Source organism: Bidens hawaiensis, unplaced genomic scaffold, assembly GCF_021521415.1.
Source record: "Bidens hawaiensis isolate Kalapana, Puna unplaced genomic scaffold, B.hawaiensis_p1.1 tig00048294_1, whole genome shotgun sequence".
NCBI lineage: Eukaryota > Viridiplantae > Streptophyta > Magnoliopsida > Asterales > Asteraceae > Bidens > Bidens hawaiensis.
In genome coordinates this window covers 10079-32194 of record NW_027498649.1, presented here as the reverse complement: position 1 = coordinate 32194, position 22116 = coordinate 10079, and the positions used below count along the sequence as shown (strand labels likewise).

General features: G+C 36.1%; 1 protein-coding gene across 1 annotated transcript; it reads right to left on the bottom strand.

Moving 5' to 3' along the window:
* Positions 1-499: 499 nt before the first annotated feature.
* LOC143597437 (uncharacterized) lies at positions 500-17882 on the bottom strand. Its single transcript, XM_077075944.1, has 16 exons — positions 17748-17882; positions 15304-15391; positions 15202-15242; positions 7473-7559; positions 7166-7269; positions 6928-6978; positions 6466-6637; positions 6048-6368; positions 5080-5283; positions 4469-4972; positions 3861-4070; positions 3585-3773; positions 2194-2366; positions 1926-2078; positions 1747-1828; positions 500-889 (listed from the first exon to the last, which is right to left on the bottom strand). The coding sequence occupies exons 1-16, from the start codon at positions 17880-17882 to the stop codon at positions 500-502; spliced, it is 2904 nt and encodes a 967-aa protein (XP_076932059.1).
* Positions 17883-22116: the final 4234 nt, after the last annotated feature.

The window sequence follows — 22116 nt, the reverse complement described above, 5'->3', positions numbered from 1 at the left end:
GGAAGGTACGTATTGCTAATGGTGATGTTCTAAATTAGTGAAGCCCAAGTGTGGCCCATTTATACCCACAGTCTATTAAATATTCTATTTGATACAATTAACAGGAAAGAGGAAAAAAAAACAATATCATTATATTGATAAATCCTTCTTCCACTATAATGCATTTCAGTTTTTACCGGCATAACAAGTGTACATCTCAACGGTTTGAAAATTTTCCTATAAAATGGAAACAATGCAAAATTTGCAGTCCATCTTAAGAAAAACAAAAAATTACACCACCTAAATAACAAAAATAATTTCTGACTCGAAGTTTGTCGGCCACCTGTAGACTCGCGCCACACCCATATACTTCTTTCTGTTTATACAGCCAAACACGTATATACTCTCTTTTGATGGTGTCAATGATAACCCGATCTCTGATTCTCTGGAATACCCAGAAAAGTCGAGCCAGTCGTTTCACAGGTAGAATCCAGACCGAAAACTTAAAACAAGTTTCTTTCTACCCTGCAAGTGTGGGCTGCCTGTATCCAAACTTCAACCTTTCAACTAATTTATCCTTTTGTTTTCTCTTTTTGTCCATTTTAATCCTATATCTTTCTTCCCTTTCCCTTTCATATACACCTTGCCAATGTACCTCCCCGGTTCTTGGCCATAACCACCTCTCGTATGGGTGGTCACCGTCATCTGCTGCTTCGGCTAGATCTTCATCCATGCTCTTTAGTAAAGTGGCGTTGAAATATTTGGGCCACATGAACCCTTTACGCTGTTCTACAGGGTGTTGTTCTTCTAGTGACCCTGTATTTGAGTCAATGTAAACCATGGTTCGAGCACTGTGGTAAGCCCACACGTTCACCAACAGTTCCAGTAGTCGACAATAGCATTGTTGTTTCTGTATTTATAAAATGATAGGATTTTGAGTATTATAATCCAATCAACAAAATTGAAACTTTTGCGTCTTTACTAGAGGTGGCAAAATTGACGGACCGAACTACACAGATAATGTGTCAAAACTAGGCCTGTAAACGAATTAACGTTCAGTGAACCATTATGTTTGTTTATCAAATAAACCAATGAACATGAACAAAGTTATTTGTTTATTTAAGTTAAGCATATGAACATGAACATGTGTCATGCGTTCTGTATGTTGGTGAACGTCCGTTACATTCGCTCATTTAAATTCGTTAATGTCCGTTCGTTTATGTTTGTTTTAAGTTCGTTTGCTTACACTCGTTTATATATTCACTTTAATCTTTAGGCTCATTACAATTTACTCTAGTTTTATTAATATGTAATTAGGCCCAACATATCATTAATGTTCGATTATATTAGTTCATCTATCCAGTTACGTTTGTTCATTTATGCTATTAATGAACAAAAATAAACAGATACGAACACGTTTATTTACTTAACGAACGAGCACTAACAAAAAAACCTTGTTTGTTTAATTGTTCGCGTCTGATCGTTCGTTCGGTTCGTCTACAGGCCTAGTCAAAATAAGTCCAAGTTGAAATCCATAACTCTACAGTATGCGTCAACTTGAAAACACGTGTCTAATTTTTTAAAACTATGAACGACTGATATGTCATACGATTAAAAGGCACATAATATATTATGCAATGATATATTTTTTACTTTAAAAAAAAAGATTGCATGTAAAAATAATACTTCGGGCAATTTGACCCGTTCCATTTGCAGTTATAAAACTTCATTTGATCTGTTAATCTAAATCGACCCATTCTTAATTACCTCGCTCGCTGAAGATCCTAGAAGGCATTCAGTGGTGGTACTTGCATTCATGTGCAAACTGTCAAGAGAATCCGCAAACATCCTGCAATAGAATCAAACAAAATGAGCCCCAAGATAGTTGGATTCTATTCGCTTACAAAGGTTTACTTAATATTCTATTTTTCTTGATACCGTCTTACCTAGAAAACATCATGAATTCTAGGAAAGAAGGTGTTGGCATCACCCAGCTGTGCAGTGAAGACCAGTGACCGCCATCTTCAGGCATTGGTGGCAGGGCTTCAACATATAGTGGCAGCGCATACTTCCGGCGGAAAGCATCCTGAAATGCTGTTCTGTTTGTAACAAACAAAAAGCGAAGTTATTTACAAATTATTGTTAATAATGATATTGGTTAAATAATCAAGTGTCAAGCTCAAATGTATGTCATAATGGGTTTAATCAATGTACCTGCAATTTCCAGCATTTAAGATGTCACACATTGACCAAAATGTTAGAACACGGTCACTCCTTGCATGTTCACCGTCCATTTCTACACGCGCCCAAAAATATATTACATCTCCTTCATGATTCTGTTGCACTGTTCCTTCCAGAACCCTTTCGGCTTTGGAAGACAACGAAACCTGAAAACAAAACCAGACTAAGAAAAAAAAAGATCCACATGCAAAAACACATGCCCATAATCTAGAAAATTGGCAGATTGCAATATCATTTCACAGGAAACATTAAACTTCAAACAGTAACCATCCTACAAAACCCTAATTTCATCAATGACAGACATTATGAGAAGTAGATGTACAATTTCGGCCCATCTGTTAATGAACAGGTCAATTCAGGTTATGAAAAACAAGACAAAAAAATAGCTAAAAAGCAGAAATGTAAGCAAGCTCACATGCAAATACACATGCCCATAATCTAGGAAATTGGCAGATTGCAATATCATTTCACAGGGAACATTAAATTTCAAATATTAACTATTCTACAAAACCCTGATTTCTCCGGATGACGGACATTATGAGAAGTAGACGTACAATTTTGACCCATTTGTATATGAACGGGTCAATTCAGGTTATTATAAACAATACAAAAAAATAGCTAAAAAGTAGAAGAGTAAACAAGCCAAGCCGGCTTGAGAGCTACTGATATCGGCTAGTTAAAAGCTCAAATCAACCCAAGCTTAAACGAGCGCGGGCCTTAAAATAAGCTTGTTTAATAATAAACGAGCCCGAGCTTCACTTATTGAGCTCAAGCTGGCTCAAAGGCCTAAATGAGCCTATTAATTATATAACTTTTGACTTAATATATTAAATATATATTTATATATTAATAAAATTATCATATATAAACTTATAATAAAAAAGAAACTAAATAATATATATTATGCTATACATACATTTATAATTAGAAAATATATAGAAATAATTTAGAATGTAAATTAACTAATAAATAATAAACGAGCCAAGCTCGAGCTATAGAAAAAAGAACTCAAAATGAGCCAGCTCGAGCTCTCATAAGTCAATCAAGCCGAGTTCGTGCTCGGCTCGTTTACACCCCTACTAAAAAGAAAATAGGCCAAACGGGTCAAAATAACCCAATGTGTACTTTCTAAGCATAAATCCACCTAAATCACTTCTCGAAAATCAGAACGTTATTGAAATGTATATGATATTTGTCATTATATTTGGCATACTAATTTCTGTAAAACTTCATAAACTTTGTAAAAATAGTGTTTTGGGTCAACCCGGCTGTGAAAGCCTACTCGTTCTGAACTTTTACCCGGCCCGCCTGAACCACCCATTTTGCCATGAGGACATCAAAATCATACAAAGTGTATGGCCTACCTTCCTTGCAGCAGCACGCCATGACTGAAACCCGATCCAAGGTCGCTTGTGAACATTATCCACTTTATTTGCAATTGAAAACATGCCACCCATCTCAAGAAGAAGATATCGGTAGTAACTTTCGTTTAAAATAGAAAGCCTCCAAACCGCATCCACATCATCTGATCTCAACCTTCTAGATTTTGTAGACTGAAGAACATACAAAACTAAAAACATAAATAAGAGTGCCAAGAATTATAAAAAAAAAAAATTCTATAAGAGTTGGGAGTAACTTACAAGACTTAACCCACGGTACAATGCACCATGGTGAAGAAAAGGCCACGCCCCGGCTCCATTGTAAACCTCATAAATGCATACAGGCTGACCTGTCCTCTCTAGCTCCCCTTCATCCCTTTCATTTGCTTCAAATTTTAATTTGTCGGCTCTTTTAGCATTGCGATATAATTCCTCCCACACACCATAGCTTTTATCTGTTCTTCCCTCTATCTACATCCATCGGAAAGTGACACATTATCAATAAGGCAAAGAAATAGTTTGCAAAATGATAAATTAAGTTTCACACACAAGAAAAAGAGGTGCCAAAACGGACAGGTCAAACAGGTTGGGTAACCGGACAAAAGGTTGTGTTATCCTAGAAACACTTTTCGCCTATATTAATTTTATCATAAATAACTAATGTGTTGACTACGACTATGAAACATTATTATGATAATGACGTAAATCTTTGGATAATAACGCTTTTAAGAGTTTGTATTATGCACAAAAAACAGTTTGACATGTACCTCTATTAGCTAATTTTTAATTTTTAAAATTGACCCGTTTGAGATTAAACACAACCCAAGTCATAATAAAACAGTCAAGTACAGCCTCTAAAAATATCATACCTCCTCTAACTCTACTCTTTCAGTTTCTTCCAAACTGTCAATTTCACTTAAAACATCCCAGTCCAGTTCAGTTTGAATATCATCCAGGTTGATCCCAGGTTCATTCTGTAACCCTGTTCTTGAACCCAATGAATGTGTCATATGTTCCTCAATATCATTAACAACACTTGTATTTCTAGCGTCTTCTTCCAAACTCATATATGTCATATCACTGGACTCTGTTTCCTTTGAGAATAAATCCCATTCCCATTTTCCCTGTTCTGGTTGAGAGCTTACACCTGGCAGAATGGAATCTGACGGAAGTGTAAGAACACTTTCTAGAAGCTTCATATAGCCACTAATGCATTCCGATGCTTGCATGTTCTTAGCAAGAAGCTTCCCTGAAGAACCAATACTATGAGCATAAGTAGATAGTTTTCCTTTGGATGTTAGAAGCTTAAAAGCTTTCATCAACTCATCAGGCTTGTCCTTCGAAAAAAGAATTCCATGTTCACCATCAACAACCTGGGGATTCGAGAGATCTTTATAGGAAAGAACAAAAAGAAAATCATGTTTTAACCTCACCTAACCTACATCAACAGAAATGAATTATTAAGAAAATATTAACTTACATATTTTGTTATGATGGGGTAATCAGGGGCGATTACAGGGACGCCAATTGTCATTGCTCGGGTGATTAATGAAGGAAAGCCTTGTTCATCTTGAGAGGACCCGTATATAACAATATCAGATATTAATAACATCTCGTCGACGTCACCATCTAAACCATAGTGTCCAACAGAACCACGACGAAGACCAAGATGACCAGCAATATCCTGCAAATATTTCATCCATCAAAAAACACTATCTTCATGCACAAAGAATTACACAGTAGTTGCTTGAAACCTCATTTTTTACATTAAAAAAGAAGAAAAACACTCGAGTATCCAGTTCAATGCATATTTAATGAGGTCTTACAAAAGAACTTCAAAAGTGAATTACGTGAATAGCATAACTTTCCATCAATTCTAGTTTTAACTAAAATTTCCAATTTAAAGAACTTACTCAAAATCACGAAAAAGACTCATAAAACTGCCCACTTTCTAAGCCTAATCAATTAAACTACTCACTCTCTAAACCTAATCAATTCTTGAGTCTTATTACCATATTTTTAAAATATCAAATACTGGATTATAGCGAAAATGATGACTCGTGAGTCGTGACTTCTTTAGAAGTATTTATAATAGAATATTAGGGGGTGTTTGGGATTCCTTATTTAACCTCCTTATAACTTGAAGTCATAAGTTATAAGTTACAAAGTTGTAACTAATGACTATACTCACAAAGTTTAACTTTCCCAAACACCTTATAACTTACGTTATAAGTCATAAGGAGATAAAATAAGCAATCCCAAACACCCCCTTAGTTGTGCAATATAAATTTTCTCCCTAATCTCAAGGATTTTGGTAGTACTAGACTTAAATTTCAAATAGCAGCTAACCAAAAGCATTTCAAAACATCATGTATTCCTTCTATAATAGGTTGATCTTTATGTTCTACAGATGGAAAAACACAAAAATGTGACGATTATATTGTATACCTGTAAAGCATCATTATAGACACTGCTAGAGTTCCCACACGCAAACACAAACTTGAACAGTGGCCCAGCATCACCTTCCCTAGCATAACTGGTCAGCAGAGGACCTAAGTTATGCATTGCAACTGCATAATCCCATGATAGCTCATTGTAAAAGAAAGAACTTCCAACAACCAAAACCAGCATATCATAATAGGAAAAACCGTGTTTAACCCTTAATTGAAATTTGGTGTGGGATTTTTGGTAATTTTCAGCTGCCCACACATCTATTGGTGATCCAGGAATCACAAAGAAATTCCCAGTGTCAAGCACACTATATAGCATCTGATACATGAATAAATCATAAATTGAGGATTAAGTTAAGAATCGTGTTTATTGATTGCAGTAATTATTATACCAGTAATAAGATAGGGAAGCTTACAGATAAAGAATAATCAGGAAACACAACCACATCAGCCCTTCTAAAAGTATTCTTCCAATATGCAATCAAATGTTCCCATTTCATTTCTTCATAAAAAGGAAAACGATTAGCCAACGTGTCTTCTTGAATTATCCAGATAAGATGTACAGAGCAGAAGGGCTCCTGCATAAGGCTGCATAAATATAAAACTCACAAACCATAGCATCTACAAATAAAGAAACAAACATGAACATGTTTTCACTAGTTCAGAAATTTTTCATTGTTATAGAAAGATCATAGAATATTGGAAATATAGTTCAACATGTTGCACCACAATTTTAGTTAATTGTTGATTGGATAATGATGTTCACATCAAACTTTACTCGCATTCAAATTATAGCAGGGTTATGTTGAATGGTAAACATGTGACCAATTGCAATTGACAAGAAAATATGTTAATAATTCATATTAAATTCCCCAAACCTTGAAATAGCATCATGTGCTTCTAGCGAATTTACAATGACGCCATCAAATCTGCAGAAATAGAGATAACATAAGTTACTTCTGTCTTCAACATAAATAAAACTATAGAAGAATACGAATGAACTATAGGTTATTGTTCAAATGTTTATAAAATGTTTGTTGGCTAAACTCTAGCATCGTCTACAAAATCATAGCATACTGTTGAAAATGCATTGGTAGAGAGAAAGAGAGAACATACATTGACCAATCAATATGACCATAATTTTCAGGACTTAAAATTGAGATTTGGCCAATAGTCTTCTCCCAGATTGGTTTTGTGTCGCCATCCTCTGTAGCATATATCTGCATAATAAAAAAAAATACTAAAAAGATAAAAACTGGAAGTACTTCAGAAATCTACTTCTACAAGGTTTTACAAAGGTAGAAATCACTCCAATAATCTTATCAATCTAACATTAAATTACTTCATATTCCCTATAGAGCATTTAGCTCTACATACAGATTTTAAGGAGCTAAAAAGAGAGACTAGAGTTTTAGAAAATAACCTGAAGCATATAACCCAATCCACGCAAGTTCTTCATCACGGTAAGAAGCATCAAGGAAGATGGATCGTTCTTCATGTTTCCTACGATCTTACAATAATCAAAACAAGGCACTGTTGTAAATATGTGGTCATGAGTGTTCAAGGCACTTGTAAATATGTGATCATGAGTGTTCATGAATATACATGTGTGTGTGTGTGTAGTTATACACTTTATCATTGGAGAAAGCGTGTGTACTGAACTAGATTCTATAAGTAATAACTCTCGATGAAGACCTTAAATAATCTAAAAATGTTAACTTATCTACTAATAACTGAAACAATACCGGTACTAATTAAATAATATCAGTTACTAAATTCAGAGTTACTTCTACACCAAGACCAACACCCTTATTGATATTTCTGATTCTTAAATGCAGGATGTTAATCTATGTGTAAATTGGCTACCAACATCATCCATCAATTCTAGACTTCAAAATGTGAAAATGTTTGGTACAAAAAAGTACCTACCAATTCAGTTTAAAGATGTATCATTCTTCATGTTTCCTACGATCTTACAATAATAAAAACAAGGCACTGTAGTAAATATGTGATCATGAGTATTCAAGGATACACACACACACATACTTATTCAGTTATTCATTGGAGCAAATATGTGTACTGGACTAGAATCAAGTAAAGCAAGGTAAAACTAATAATTCTCAGTGAATACATTAAATAATCCCAAAATGTGAAGTTATCTACTAATAACTAAAACAATACCAGTAATAATCCAATAATATCAGTTACTTAGAAAAAAAAATATATGATATTTTAAAATGCAGAATATGAATCTATGTTTAAATTCACTATTAGCATCATCCATCAATTCTAGATTTAAAATATCAAAAAGTTTGGTCCTAAAAGGTACCTACCTACCAATTCACTAAACTACCAAATCCATCATTCATAGTTACTTATGTTAGAATAAATATATATTTTATATATGGCCCTTATAATTATTTATCTTATTATTGATCATTGACCTAAATAACCTTATGTTTATAACTGGTAAATCCTTGATGGACGGAATTACCCTTACTAACATTAATAGGGTTTCCCCTTGGGTGTATATATAGAGAGCTTATTAAAGAGGTTAATAACTAATGATGAATAATAACACCATAAGAATCATCCCCTACCTCTCTCTCTCAAATCGTGTTCATCAAGAACACCTAATCTCCATCCTAACCATACACCCTAAAGGGGAACTCGATCAGATTAAGAAGATGTCAATCTCAAACATCACTGGATTATCAGGTATTACATATTTCCTTGTTTACATTATATCATCGATTATAGAAACTGATCAACATGTGGTATCAGAGCATGATGTTGATTAATCAGTTTCTTCGATGTCCATAAAAACTGGAATTAAAATAGGAAACGAGTTTTTGATTAAAACCCTTATGTTTACGGTTTTGATCATCATCATAAAACTGATTGGATCTCATGTTCGTATTACTTCTAACGAATTGTTAGGTCTGATTAAAACCTGTTCATTATAAAAACCTGATTATTTTCGAAATCTGTTTTACAAAACTTTCAGATTTCGATTCCAGTATTAAATCTGATAATATAATCGAAAACAGTTTCGTAAAATTCTTGAAACTGTTCTTGTTTTTTTCGAAGATGTTCTTGAAGAACATCATAATTTTCGAAAACTAACCTTAATTAGGATTAACTTGGGAAAATGAAATATGTTAAAGAGATAATATTATCTCTAAGTTTAATTTCAAAATCTTTTAAATAAAATAAAAGATATAATTTTGAAATCTTATTAAAATTAGAGATAATCTAAAACTTTAAAGAAATAATATTATCTCTAAGTTTAATTTCAAAATCTTTAATATAAAATAAAAGATATAATTTTGAAATCTTATTAAAATTAGAGATAATCTAAAACTTTAAAGAGATAATATTATCTCTAAGTTTAATTTCAAAATCTTTTAAATAAGATAAAAGATATAATTTTGAAATCTTATTAAATTTTGAGATAATCTAAAACTTTATAACAGAATCTCCTAAATCCCTTAAAATTAGGAAAAGGTTATCAGGTTGATTATTCTTTTCGAATTCTGCTAATGTTGCGAATCAAGGCATCTATTCACAACAACTGGACTCTAATCGCAACAAATGAAATGTTGCGAAATCGCATGATGTTGCGAGAATTACATATTATCTTGCGAGTAACATGTTGCGAATGTCCACTAATTATGTTGCGATCAGAACCTAGCATCACAGAATGTTGCGAAGGGACATATGTTGCGAAAAGTCACTAATGTTGCGAACCTTAAGATGTTGCGAGTATTACTTAAGATGTTGCGACGAGCTAATTTTGCAAGATGTTGCGAGTATTACCTATTGATGTTGCGATCAGCCCATAAAATCACAGGATGTTACGAGTACTCTTAATCGCAACAATTATGTTGCGAGTGCTTTAAATCGCAACAATGCTGATTACATCACAACAACTCCATTCGCAACATCTCTCATAACAACATCATTCGCAACATCTCTTATAAAACATCAATCGCAACATTACTTATGACTGCACTGTTCGCAACATCTAAAATCCCCTAACCAAATTCGCAACATCACTTCGAAGAAATCGCAACTTTACTTATATCTTACATGTTGCGAAATGATCAGAACCCCTTATATATAACCTAACTGATTAAGGGGCCCTGCTCCGTTAAATTACTTAACTTAAATAACACTTATAGTTCACTTCTGCCCAACGGTGATGTGTAACCTAATATTGTTATTTAAGTCTAATTAAGTATGTCACTTAAAAGTGTATGTCCTAACATTATCAGACATTCGCATGACTTTAGTTTTGCTTAACTTAAACAACACTTCATGAGTTCACTTCTGCCCAATGGTGATGTGGTAGCTTAACAAAGTTGTTTTAGTCTAACTAAGCATAGTCATCTAAAAGATGAGTATCCTAAAATTGCTAGATACTCAAATGACATTAACTTTGCCTTAAATACCTTAAATGTCTCAATTCTGCCCAACGGTGATTTGTTACATTTATGTATTGCAAACTTACCTTGTGCATAACAACTTGATTGTTCCAATTCTGCCCAACGGTGATTTGTTACAATTATTTTCGCACAAGAATTTTATACTTAAATAATACATTTTCTGCCCAACGGTGATCTATTTTATTTAAGTATAATAAAATTAATTTTGGTGTTATACTTAAAATTATCACATCTTCATAATGATCCTTACATTAATGATCCTTCATTAATGATCCTAATTTCAGTCTGCCTTATTAGATTACCCATAACATAAATCACTCTAAAATTCTTCTATAAAGTTTGAATCTCAAACCTAAATCATCCACTCTTATTACAAAACCTAAGAAGAGTTTTGCTTCTAAAAGGGTCTTATAAAATTTGCCCTTTTGAGTCTTGATTATCCTTAAAGACTTGAAATTCTTACTGCTCATTCTGATAAAAGTATTACAGAAAAACACTTGAGCATAATCAGTGGGATAAATAAATATGTCTCTTATGATAATCAAGAACTCCTTACATGATTCCTATCAGGTGAGCAATTACGGATTCTAAAATTCCTAAGACTAACGTTTTTTTTTTCTATGGAAATAATAGAATCAAAACAATTCCTAAGATGCACGCAAAACACTCTAATTCTAAATAAAAAGGTTAATTGGCATTTGTGAATACATCCTAATATTTAATTCCATGACCCATAAACTGAGAGCTTATACATGGAACTTAATGAAGTCTTTTCAGTGTATTACTTTTCCACCAGTACAATTAGATGCCTTAAGAATCAACTATAACACTCATAAGTACTAAAGGAAACTGAGTGTGTTGCTAGCAATATATGTACAGGAAAAGGAATGCCTAAAATTGAAAATCAAATGTTATTCACCTTATTACCACTAAACCTTAAAAGAGGATAGTTCTAAAGTCTTGAAACAAAATACAAGTACTGCTTCCAGCTCTAAGTTCTCAAAGGGAAAGTCTCACTGCAAAATCATGCCATTAGACTAGGCACGAGCAAAGAGACTATCCATACCTCAAGGGAACAGTTGGCTAAGAAAGGTAGTTACCAATTAATGATATTTAACTCCACTAATATTAATATCCCTATTAACACATGTTAGTTGAGTTTAGTTTTATACGTTTCCTTATCAGAAATCGATAATAATTAAGATGAGAGTCAGTGACTCATTTAATGTTAAGGTTGTAAGAACCATAAAAGCTGTTTTGTATTAAGCTTTATGATACCTTAAACATTCTAGAGTTTACTCAGAATTTAGTATCAATACTAAAGCTACATTTTGACAGTTATAAGGTTTTAAATGACCAAAACAAAGTCACTACTAACTAAAACTATCATATTATCGGTCGTTATTATCTGAATAGAAACCTTATAAGATAAAACTAAGCGATGCTACAAATTTCACAACCTTTTGTTATCATAGAAATGAGAATTTAACAAAAGATAAATGAGACTTACGTACTTCATCCATTAAGACCAAAATTTTCATGAGAAATCATGACTCGGTTGACAAAGGATGAATTGCCATTAAATCTCATTCTTAGTGATTTGAAAGCATGTGTTAAATGCCCTAAATATAAACTGGATAAAGGGAGTAAGTAAGGTCCACCATAAGTTAAAATTCACTGCTATTAGTGGAGCTTAGAAGAATATCAACTTGTATCTAATCTGTTTCCTACTGGACAAGTTCTTTAAAGAAATCAATTCATATATACTTATCAGTATTCCTTCTAAATATGTCATTAAAATTTCTTATGAAATATGGACAATAAGGAAATCAAGTCTAAACTGTATGAAAGTTTCCTATGACATGAATCGCCAAAACTTGTATGGAGTTTTAGAGGCCTAAAAGATCAGTGGGAGCACTGAGTGTCCTTATATGCAAGAGATGGGGGAGAAACAACTTAATCTACCTCATAAAACATCCCTTGTATAACACACTGCTCCATTATATCTTGTCTCCTTAACATTTAATGCTACTCCTAACAAATTTTGTTGGATACCTAAATATGGGAAAACTTAGATTTCTTACCAAGACTAATTAATATAATCCTCAATTAGAATTTATTGGTCTTCTGATGTTGACCCTAAGCATGCTGAATTCTTACATATTTCTAAGGTCAGTAGGAGCAGTAAAAGTCCTTATCATAACTTGGCTAAGTACAAGACGCGGGGGGAGAGATTGTCGCTTACTTTAACTCCGATTACACCTCTTGTACACCATACTGCACCAACTCTTACATACTTAGAAACTAATATTGCTCCTAATATACCTGAAAATATGAAACTCCTTATAAACCCAATAATCAACTCAGGAGGTCATCTAGGTCTCAAAGGCCTACTAACTTTGATGATTATGTACCCTACCTGACTAAAGATTAAATGGATTTTGGAAGGTTTAATGATCCTACCTCTTCTAATTAAACCATTAGTATCAATCAATCTTCTAAAATAGTATAACGTTTGGGATTTGGTTGAATTACCTAAAAGGTAGTCATTACTAAACTAAATCTGAATGAATAACGTTAATACACTAAAGGTATGATTGATTGATAAAGGTATACTCAAGAGGGAATAAATTATCAAAGAACCTAGTTCCTTGTCTTACAAAAGGTTACTTTGAGGATCATCACTGTTCTAGTAGCTTATAATAATTTAGAGCTACATTACATGAACATTAAAACAACTTTCCCTAACACTGGCCTACATGTTCGTAAAATAACCTGTAAGTTCTAAACTGAAGGTTAAGAACACTTAGTTTGTAAGTCAATAAAATCCATGTATGGGTTGATGCAAGAATCAATAATGAAATCATAATGCAACTCTCTTCATCAAGAACTAAGTGGATTGATTTACCTACCTCAAGATGAGTGGGAGCAACTAATGTAAACTTGTCCTTATATAGATGACATTCTTTTGACAAGTATATGTTACATGAGTCAAAGTATTGTTAACGCATATCTTGACCTAATCAATCTCGGAGATACCTCTTATTTAATAGTTATCAAAATACACCGAGATAGACTCATTAGTTTTATATGTTTTACATGAAACGGGTCCTTACACTTGTAACATACAATATTGCTCTCCTTTAGAGGCTAATAGGATAAATGAGATTATTTCCTTATGCATCATTAATTAGATGCCTTAAGAAGGTTCAAATCTATACTCGTTTAGATATTGGTCACATTGCTAAACACTAGACTAATTATTTCTATTGTGAAGCATCTGATAAAATATCACAATATCTCTAAGAAACGAGACACAATAATTTAAAGAAGAAGAAGTGAGAACTAAAAAACGGTTGACTACTAATATTCTAACTTTGTCAACTTCTGGGTATATCCTTATGTCAGCAGACATTACTATCTCATGAAGGAGTCCTAACTAACTGATAACAACGACCTAAGTTATAATGACATAATATGTTGCTGATCATAACGCAACGTGTCACTAAATGTTGTTGGAAAACTTTATCAGTTGACTCATAATTTATTAACTTCATATAAATCCAATATTGAAGACTTATTGTGATAAGTCAGCTACCCTTATTTCTTGAACAGTAACAGTTCAAGCGGAGCTGCATTAGAATTCGATACAAGTCTAAATTATTGTTCGCTTATGACTTAAGAACAAATAGAGGAAACTAAACTTTTGTATCGAATGCATTCATGATATGCTTATGGATCCACTAATTAAAGGCCTGTCACCCATAAGTCTCCTAAATGGCCAATAATAGAGACGGGTTTTACCAATGACCAAGCTCAACTGCGTATCGTACTATGAATGATTAATTATTAATTTTTCCTCATACGTTGAAAATTTGTTTTGTCTCTAAATACGTTCATGCATGCCTAAAGACGTATAGACACTAATTATACAAATCAACGGTAAGGGCTTATTTGTCAATTTGATCCTAAAGTTAGGTTTTAAATTTGAGTTGTAGTATGATTAATGGGGTCCCTGAGTCGAATATTGATTCAACGACTGTATTTCTCTGCTGCAATTTGGGTTTAGAACTAAAATGAGTATTAACCTCTGATCAGACTAATCTAATGCTCATAATAAATAATTACTAGGCCAAGTGGGAGAATGTTAGAATAAATATATATTTTATATATATTTTATATATGGCCCTTATAATTATTTATCTTATTATTGATCATTGACCTAAATAACCTTATGTTTATAACTGGTAAATCCTTGATGGACGGAATTACCCTTACTAACATTAATAGGGTTTCCCCTTGGGTGTATATATAGAGAGCTTATTAGAGAGGTTAATAACTAATGATGAATAATAACACCATAAGAATCATCCCCTACCTCTCTCTCTCAAATCGTGTTCATCAAGAACACCTAATCTCCATCCTAACCATACACCCTAAAGGGGAACTCGATCAGATTAAGAAGATGTCAATCTCAAACATCACTGGATTATCAGGTATTACATATTTCCTTGTTTACATTATATCATCGATTATAGAAACTGATCAACAACTTATCAATTACACTCTACCCCCCACAGTACACAGTACCTTCCTTTAGTAGCTTATAAACATCATAACCACAAACCACAAATACAGTTAAATTCTCAAAACACATAACACAATTACCATCCAATTAAACTAAAAACAACTTAAAACACTCACAACTGCAACCCGAGGCGACCGAAACCCCAACCCGAGCCTTCCTCCTCGCACCGACAGTCTCGAAATCCCTCACACTCCTCGACGAAACAAACTCCAACGAACTCCCGAACTTCAAAACCTCCCGAACACTCCGATTAATCGCATCACCATCACCATCGCCGCGGCGGTACACCATTGAAGCTATGGACCTCTGTAACACCATGGACACCAACACAAATGCGAAAACTACAATTAATAAGCAAGTAGAATAAGTTGGATCCTCTAATTGAAAAGAGCTTCCTAGGGTTAACGGATCGGGCGTGAGATCGACGGCTATCGGGTAAGGTGGATGTGGATGGAAGTGTAGAGGTGGATTTAGGGTTTCGTTTTAAGCGGAACATGGTTTTGAATTAACTGAGTGAAGAAGAAGAAGGATTTTGCATTGAATTTGGATGTGAATATATATGTAGATGTATTGGAAGCACAGAGTGAGTCAGTTCTGTTGGGGTAGATGATGGTAGTTATGATGATGGTGATATAGTATAGATATATAGATATAAGTATATAGCGTATGTGTATGTATATGTATGTGTCTAGTGACGGTGGTGAGATCTGATTTTTTTTTGTTTGTTTTTGGGGTTTAAACGCGTTTTGAATGAGAACGTTGAGTTGCTATGTGTCATGAAATGTGATATGTTTAGTTTTTTTAGGAGTGATGGTCCACTTATTCGGACAATCATCTTTAATATTTTTAGTATGGAATGGCATGTTTTTAAAAAGAAAGTTTATAAATCAATATGTCCTATCAATCTTAACTTGGATACCATCCTCAAGGGCCTGTATTTTAGTTTGTTTTTATTTTTTTTTATACGTAAAACTTGAACTCATAGCTATTTTTTTAAATAAAGAGTTTATGTGTCTCGTCTCAATCAATTAGGCTGGGAATCAATGGCGTGTGATATGTTACTTGTGTAGCACTTTTACTTATCTCCGATAATAGTAAAAAAGGTATATTCAACTTCTGTTACTCTATGGCTCATATGTTTTCAAGATAACAAGTTACGTGACTACAGATTTTACGTATTTTCATGTTTATTGTTGTAAAGAGGGTTATTTTAAAAAGTAGTATGGCTTTACGTATTTTCAGATTTTACGTATTTTCAGATGAAACTATGTTAATTTAGATTTAACTGTTAATTATGGCTTTTTGTATTCTTTGTTTAGAATTTCTATGGCGAATTTGGTTCAGATTTTTGGATATCAAAAAAAATCAAATCCGAACAAACCGATCTGAACTAACCCAATATCTGATAACCTACCGACGAACACCCCAAAAGACCACCACACACCCTCGCTAAATTGGAGCGGGTGCGAAAGCGTGAGGCTCTCAGCAGACCGTATGTGACAATCAGCAAAAATTAGCAACTAATGTAACCGTGATTATGTAATAAAATAATTATATAAATAAAATATTTTTTTAAAGTCCAAATTGGCAAAGTTATAAGAAATATATTCCTAAATGTTTGAAAACGTTTAAATTTGTCGCGTAGCAAAAACTACGCGAAATGATTGTTGGCGACAATTTAAAACTGAAAGTAATCCAAACGTGCCATGAACAATTTGAAAAATTAAATTTTTTATGAAAATGTTAGTAACAAGCTATAAACTTATTTTTAGAATGTTCGAATCGCGAAAATTAGAAAATAAATAATCCAGAGCTAGTAGCAACACTGTAAGAACCCGACACCAACTATTTTCAGAAAAATAGTTTCTTTAGCTTATGCTGTCAGGAATTTGATTTCATTTAAAGTTTGACAAAAATTACCAAAAACGGGATTCGATTGATTACCTAAAACTCGCAATACGTTAAATTAAAACTTAGAACTTTGTTAAAACCCACCAAAAATCACAAAATCCTTTTTTTTTCCCCTCGTTAGCCGACTATCTCACCATCACCTCACTTTCCTCCAATTAAAATGTAACAAAGAAGTTTCTTCAATCATTACCTAAATCTATGATGGTGTGTTGTATACACCAACTTTCTCCATCTAAAAAATCTACTTTATACATCACCTAACCTGCTTCTTAATTCTTTTCTTTAAAACCCACAACAATCACCATTTCCTATCACTCTCTTTTAAAATTTCACACAAATTATTCAAAATATGCATTTAAATATGGGAGATCAAAGATTTGTGGAAATATAACCAAGAATTAGGAGCATACTAAGGAAACTAGCAAGCACCCACTATAGAGGGAGGATAGCAAAGCTACCCACGGATCCCTTATCCGACCGGCGAATCGTCAAAAGACATCTGCCACCCACGGATCCCTTATCTGACCCGCGAATCATCAAAAGACATCCACGCAAGGAACACACGGACTGGTAAAGCCATCCATAGTCCAAGACATGCTTCGTGGATCTCCACTATAACTTGCGGATTACCATGTGAGCATCCGCATAAGGAATCCGCAAACAATACAAGGGACTCATCACACGTATGATCCCCACGTGATATGGAAGAGCAGTTGTAACAAACTACGCTAAGAAGATTCCCTCAATACACCCTGATAGCAACATCGACCAACGAAAAGGCGACACCTGGACACGTAATGGCCATCCCACAAACGGGCACAGATAATGGCCATCCCATAACCGTGACCAGGCTGTCACACTCCATAAAGGCTCGACACGTGTCCATTCAGGTAGAGAAGGAATAAATTGACAGCGACAACTCCACCAATCACCTTCCCCCACCCTCGGCTATAAATAGGAAGATCATCTCTTCAAGGTATTCATTCACACTTTCAGGTCTTAAGCAATCACTCACAATATTATACTTTATTCCGATCAAAGTACGATACTTATTCTCACGCCGGAGGGTGGCTACGGGAAGACCCCCCACTTTGTCCTTCCTGTAACGAGACTCAACGGTGTTCAGTTTTGCAGGCACTAGCTTGGATCTGTTCTCATAGCGCTTCAGTATACTCACATCTGGGGAAATATCGGATCGGATTCTCCAGTTTGATCCAGTGTTTCTTCATTGGCGCCATCCGGTTTTAGCTAGATTCACGGTTTTTTACGGTTTTTTTCGATTCACTGTGATCTGAAGATGAGTCAGAACCAACAGCCTTCGGCCGCTCCGGCGAGATCCCGTTGTACTGAAATTCTGGACGATCCAGTCCATGAAGGACAGGTGTCGGATGAACTTCACCGGAGCACTCGAACTCCGGTCTTCGAGAATAGAACCGGAGAAGTTCCAAGGTTTGAAGACTTTGCGCCTTGTAGGAATACCCGAACTCCGGTCTTGGAAGTCAGGGCTGGAAAGTTCCCGAGGCACAAGATTACAAAGATTCAACGGACCACTCATACTCCGGCTCTGAGCCGGAGAATTTCCCAGACATGATGGGGATGAAACAAGAGTTTACCAGACCAGTTCTGGAAAAAACATTCTTACCCCTGAAGAGTGGTACCAACAAGAAAAACAACGGCTGAAAGAGGAGTATGAGCGAAGAATCAAAAGAGATCAGGTACAAGCCAGAACACTGACTTATGACTCGCCTCTCCATCACCGCCACCAGCATTCCGACGCACCCAAGATCTAGAGTTGGAAGACAACTCTCGATCAGCAGGTTGGTCGCCCACGAAAAGCCGCAAGAGAAGTCAACATACTCAGCGTACCCCATCTCACAAAACCCCACGAGATGCTCGACAAAAAGAGGTGTTTCAGCAAGAAGAGGGTTACACGAGTGACGGCAGCTGAGACTATGGTAGGGAAACTTCTAGCCGTCCCAGACCATCGGTGAAGCATGCTGAATACTTCAGCGATGCAGAGGAGGATTTCACCAAACCATATCGTCCCGCTGCGTTCGCGAAAAAGTCAAAGTTCATTCCGCGAATAGCCACCGCCCCTTTCCCAATGAATATCAAAATTCCAAGTAATTTGGGAAAGTACAATGGGATGACCGACCCGAGCGATCATTTATTGAACTTCACAGCGGTTGACGGAGTGAGTGGATGGACGCTGCCTTATTGGCGTCACACGTTCGCATTAACACTAACAAGGGCAACCAGGGAGTGGTTTGAGAAATTACCAGACAGACAAATCAAAAGCTGGGATGACCTAGTTGCGAAATTTTCACAGCATTTTAGTTAGCAGCGTAAACATACTCGTGACCCTTCAGAGATTCTGAGTGTTGTCCGCCGAGACAACGAATCACTAGAAAGCTTTATCACCAGATTCAACAACGAAAGCTTGAATATCGGTGGAATCAGTGAAGATATGCTGAGGGGAGCATTCCGAGTAAATGCAAAGAGCCCAGAGATGGTTAGATGTTTGACAGGCCGAGATGGCATGCCTCAGACTTGGGATGGAATCATGTCCGCGGCCAAGATCTTCGCAGCCACAGAAAAGTTGTTGGGGGCGGGAAGCACCGAAGCAACACGCAAAATCTGAGCCTCGGAACAATCAACCCAAAAAGGAAGAGAAGGGTTCAATCTGGTCGAGGATTCAACCCCCAGAAAACTCTCCCAAGCAGTTTGATGCCAGATCACTAATCGGGCAGAAACAGAAAGACAGAAAAGTGGGCAAGTCTGACCGGCAATATTGGACTCCCTAGACAAAAACCCCCGTCCGAAATTCTAACAACAGAGAACATCAAATTTAGGAAGCCTCGACCGCTGATTAAGCGGGTGAACCAGAATCCGAACAAGCACTACATGTTCCACGAAGACATTGGACATGACACAAACGAGTGCATAAGCTTGAAAAATGAAATTGAATCCGCCATAAAATCCGGTAAGCTTGAGCATCTACTCAAAAACGTGTGGCAAGGCCCACGGAGGAATGCGACTCCCGCAAACAAAGGTCCCCCACAAAAGCAGATCAAAGACCTGAATGTTCACATGATTCAGGGAGGGCCTACTCGGAAGTACAAGCGTATTGAGGCGGATGAAGATGAGTGGAAGAGCGAACCTGTAGTTTTTCCAAGGGTAAAAGGAGGCCCATACATGAAGCAACCTCTAATAGTCACAACATTGTTTGGTCATTACCAGTCTCAATATGTCTTATTCGATACTGGAGTACATCAGGCATAATGTACGAACAATGTTTCGAGCAGCTAGATGATGAAGATAAAGCAAAACTGAAGCCGGTGCATGCCCTAGTTTCCGGGTTCGGATATGAAGTTATGCATCCCAAGGGGGTCATAACATTCCAAGCCACACTAAGTGACGGAATTCATACAAGGACCGAGGACGTCGAGTTCCTCGTCCTGCCCGCGAGATCCAAACATGAAATAATCTTAGGGCGGGAGGCAATCGGTGATTTCAACGCCAATCCTTCCATAGCACACGGCGTGGTGGGAGTGCCCACATGAGCAGGGATAGCCATTATCCGAGTCAACAAGCATTGTTACGCAACTGAAGGGTCGAAGTCTGCGAAGGTCCCCAAAGAGACACTGCGAACAGAGCCTGAGAAATGTGTTGTTAACCCAGAATACACAGAACAGACTGTTGTTATTGGGGCAACTATCACGGAAACAGTACAGGTCTTTTTGAAACAATTGTTGATCAAGAACACTGATATTTTTGCCTGGAAGCCTTCAGATATGACATGCGTTCCACGGGAAATTTCAGAACATCGGTTACGGGTCAGTCCGGCTTATACACCGATCGTTCAAAAGAAAAAAAAGATGGGACCTGAACAAACAAAGACCATGAATGAGTAGGAGCAAGACTTACTGCGTGTCGGAATCATCCGCGAGATTCAATACCAAACATGGGTTGCAAACCCAGTGATGGTCCCAAAGAGCAATGGTTCATGGCGAATGTGTATTGACTTTAAAGATTTGAATAAAGCATGACCAAAGGATTGTTACCCACTCCCAGAGATTGATCTTAAAGTAGATGCGGTAGCGCCTTTCAAGTTCAAATGTTTCCTGGATGCTTACAAGGGGTATCACCAGATACGGATGGTAGCCCGTGATGAAGACAAAACTACTTTCCGTACTGACGAAGGCACATTTTGTTATAAAATGATGCCATTTCGGTCTACAGAACGCGGGTGCCACGTATCAGCGTCTAATAGACAATATGTTCTGTGATCAAATTGGCAAGAATCTTGAGGTTTACATGGATGATTTAGTCATAAAAAGCATTGAAGAGAATCAAATGCTAAGAGACATTGAAGATGTTTTTTCCACTTTGCGAAAGATCAACACGAAGTTGAATCCCTCAAAGTGTTCATTCGGGATGGAAGAAGGGAAGTTCCTGGGCGTAATCGTGACGGGGGATGGATTCAAGGCGAACCCGGATAAGGTTCAGGCAATCGCCCGAATGCCCTCCCCATCCTCGTTAAAAGAAGTCCAGACATTGAACGGAAGATTGGTTGCCCTGAACAGGTTCCTTGCAAACCATGCAGCCAAATCTTATCCTTTCGTGTCCACATTACAGAATTGCCTGAAAAAGACGCATTTCAAGTGGACACCAGAAGCGGAACAAGCCTTCCTAGAAGTAAAGAAGTGTCTTATGGAACTTCCAACATTAACTGCACCTCAGGAAGGAGAACCCCTAACATTATATCTATCCGCATTCGATATTGCAATAGGAGCAGTCCTCCTGACAGATCGAAAGACTGTCCAAACGCCAATATACTATGTCAGCAGAACACTGACAGATGCCGAAACGCGGTATTCGATGCTCGAAAAGCTCGTTCTGGCACTAGTGTATGCGGAAATGAGGTTAAAGAGGTACTTCCAGGGTCACCCAATACATGTGTTAACCTATTACAAATTGAAGAATGTGCTGGCCATGCCCGAGTTGTCTGGAAGACTTGCCAAGTGGGAAATTGAACTGGGTGAACACTCAATCGAGTATAAACCCAGACCCGTAATAAAAGGTCAGGTCTTGGCAGACTTCGTCACCGAAGTACCCAC

Excerpts from the sequence above, each read along its gene's own strand:
- LOC143597437 (XM_077075944.1), bottom strand. The coding sequence starts at position 17,882 with ATGGACACGTGTCGAGCCTTTATGGAGTGTGACAGCCTGGTCACGGTT. Across the intron at positions 15,392-17,747 it reads TGGTCGATGTTGCTATCAGG|AGGTCCATAGCTTCAATGGT; the intron begins GTGTATTGAGGG and ends ATGGTGTTACAG. Across the intron at positions 7,560-15,201 it reads GGTCGCCTCGGGTTGCAGTT|ATCGTAGGAAACATGAAGAA; the intron begins GTGAGTGTTTTA and ends GATTATTGTAAG.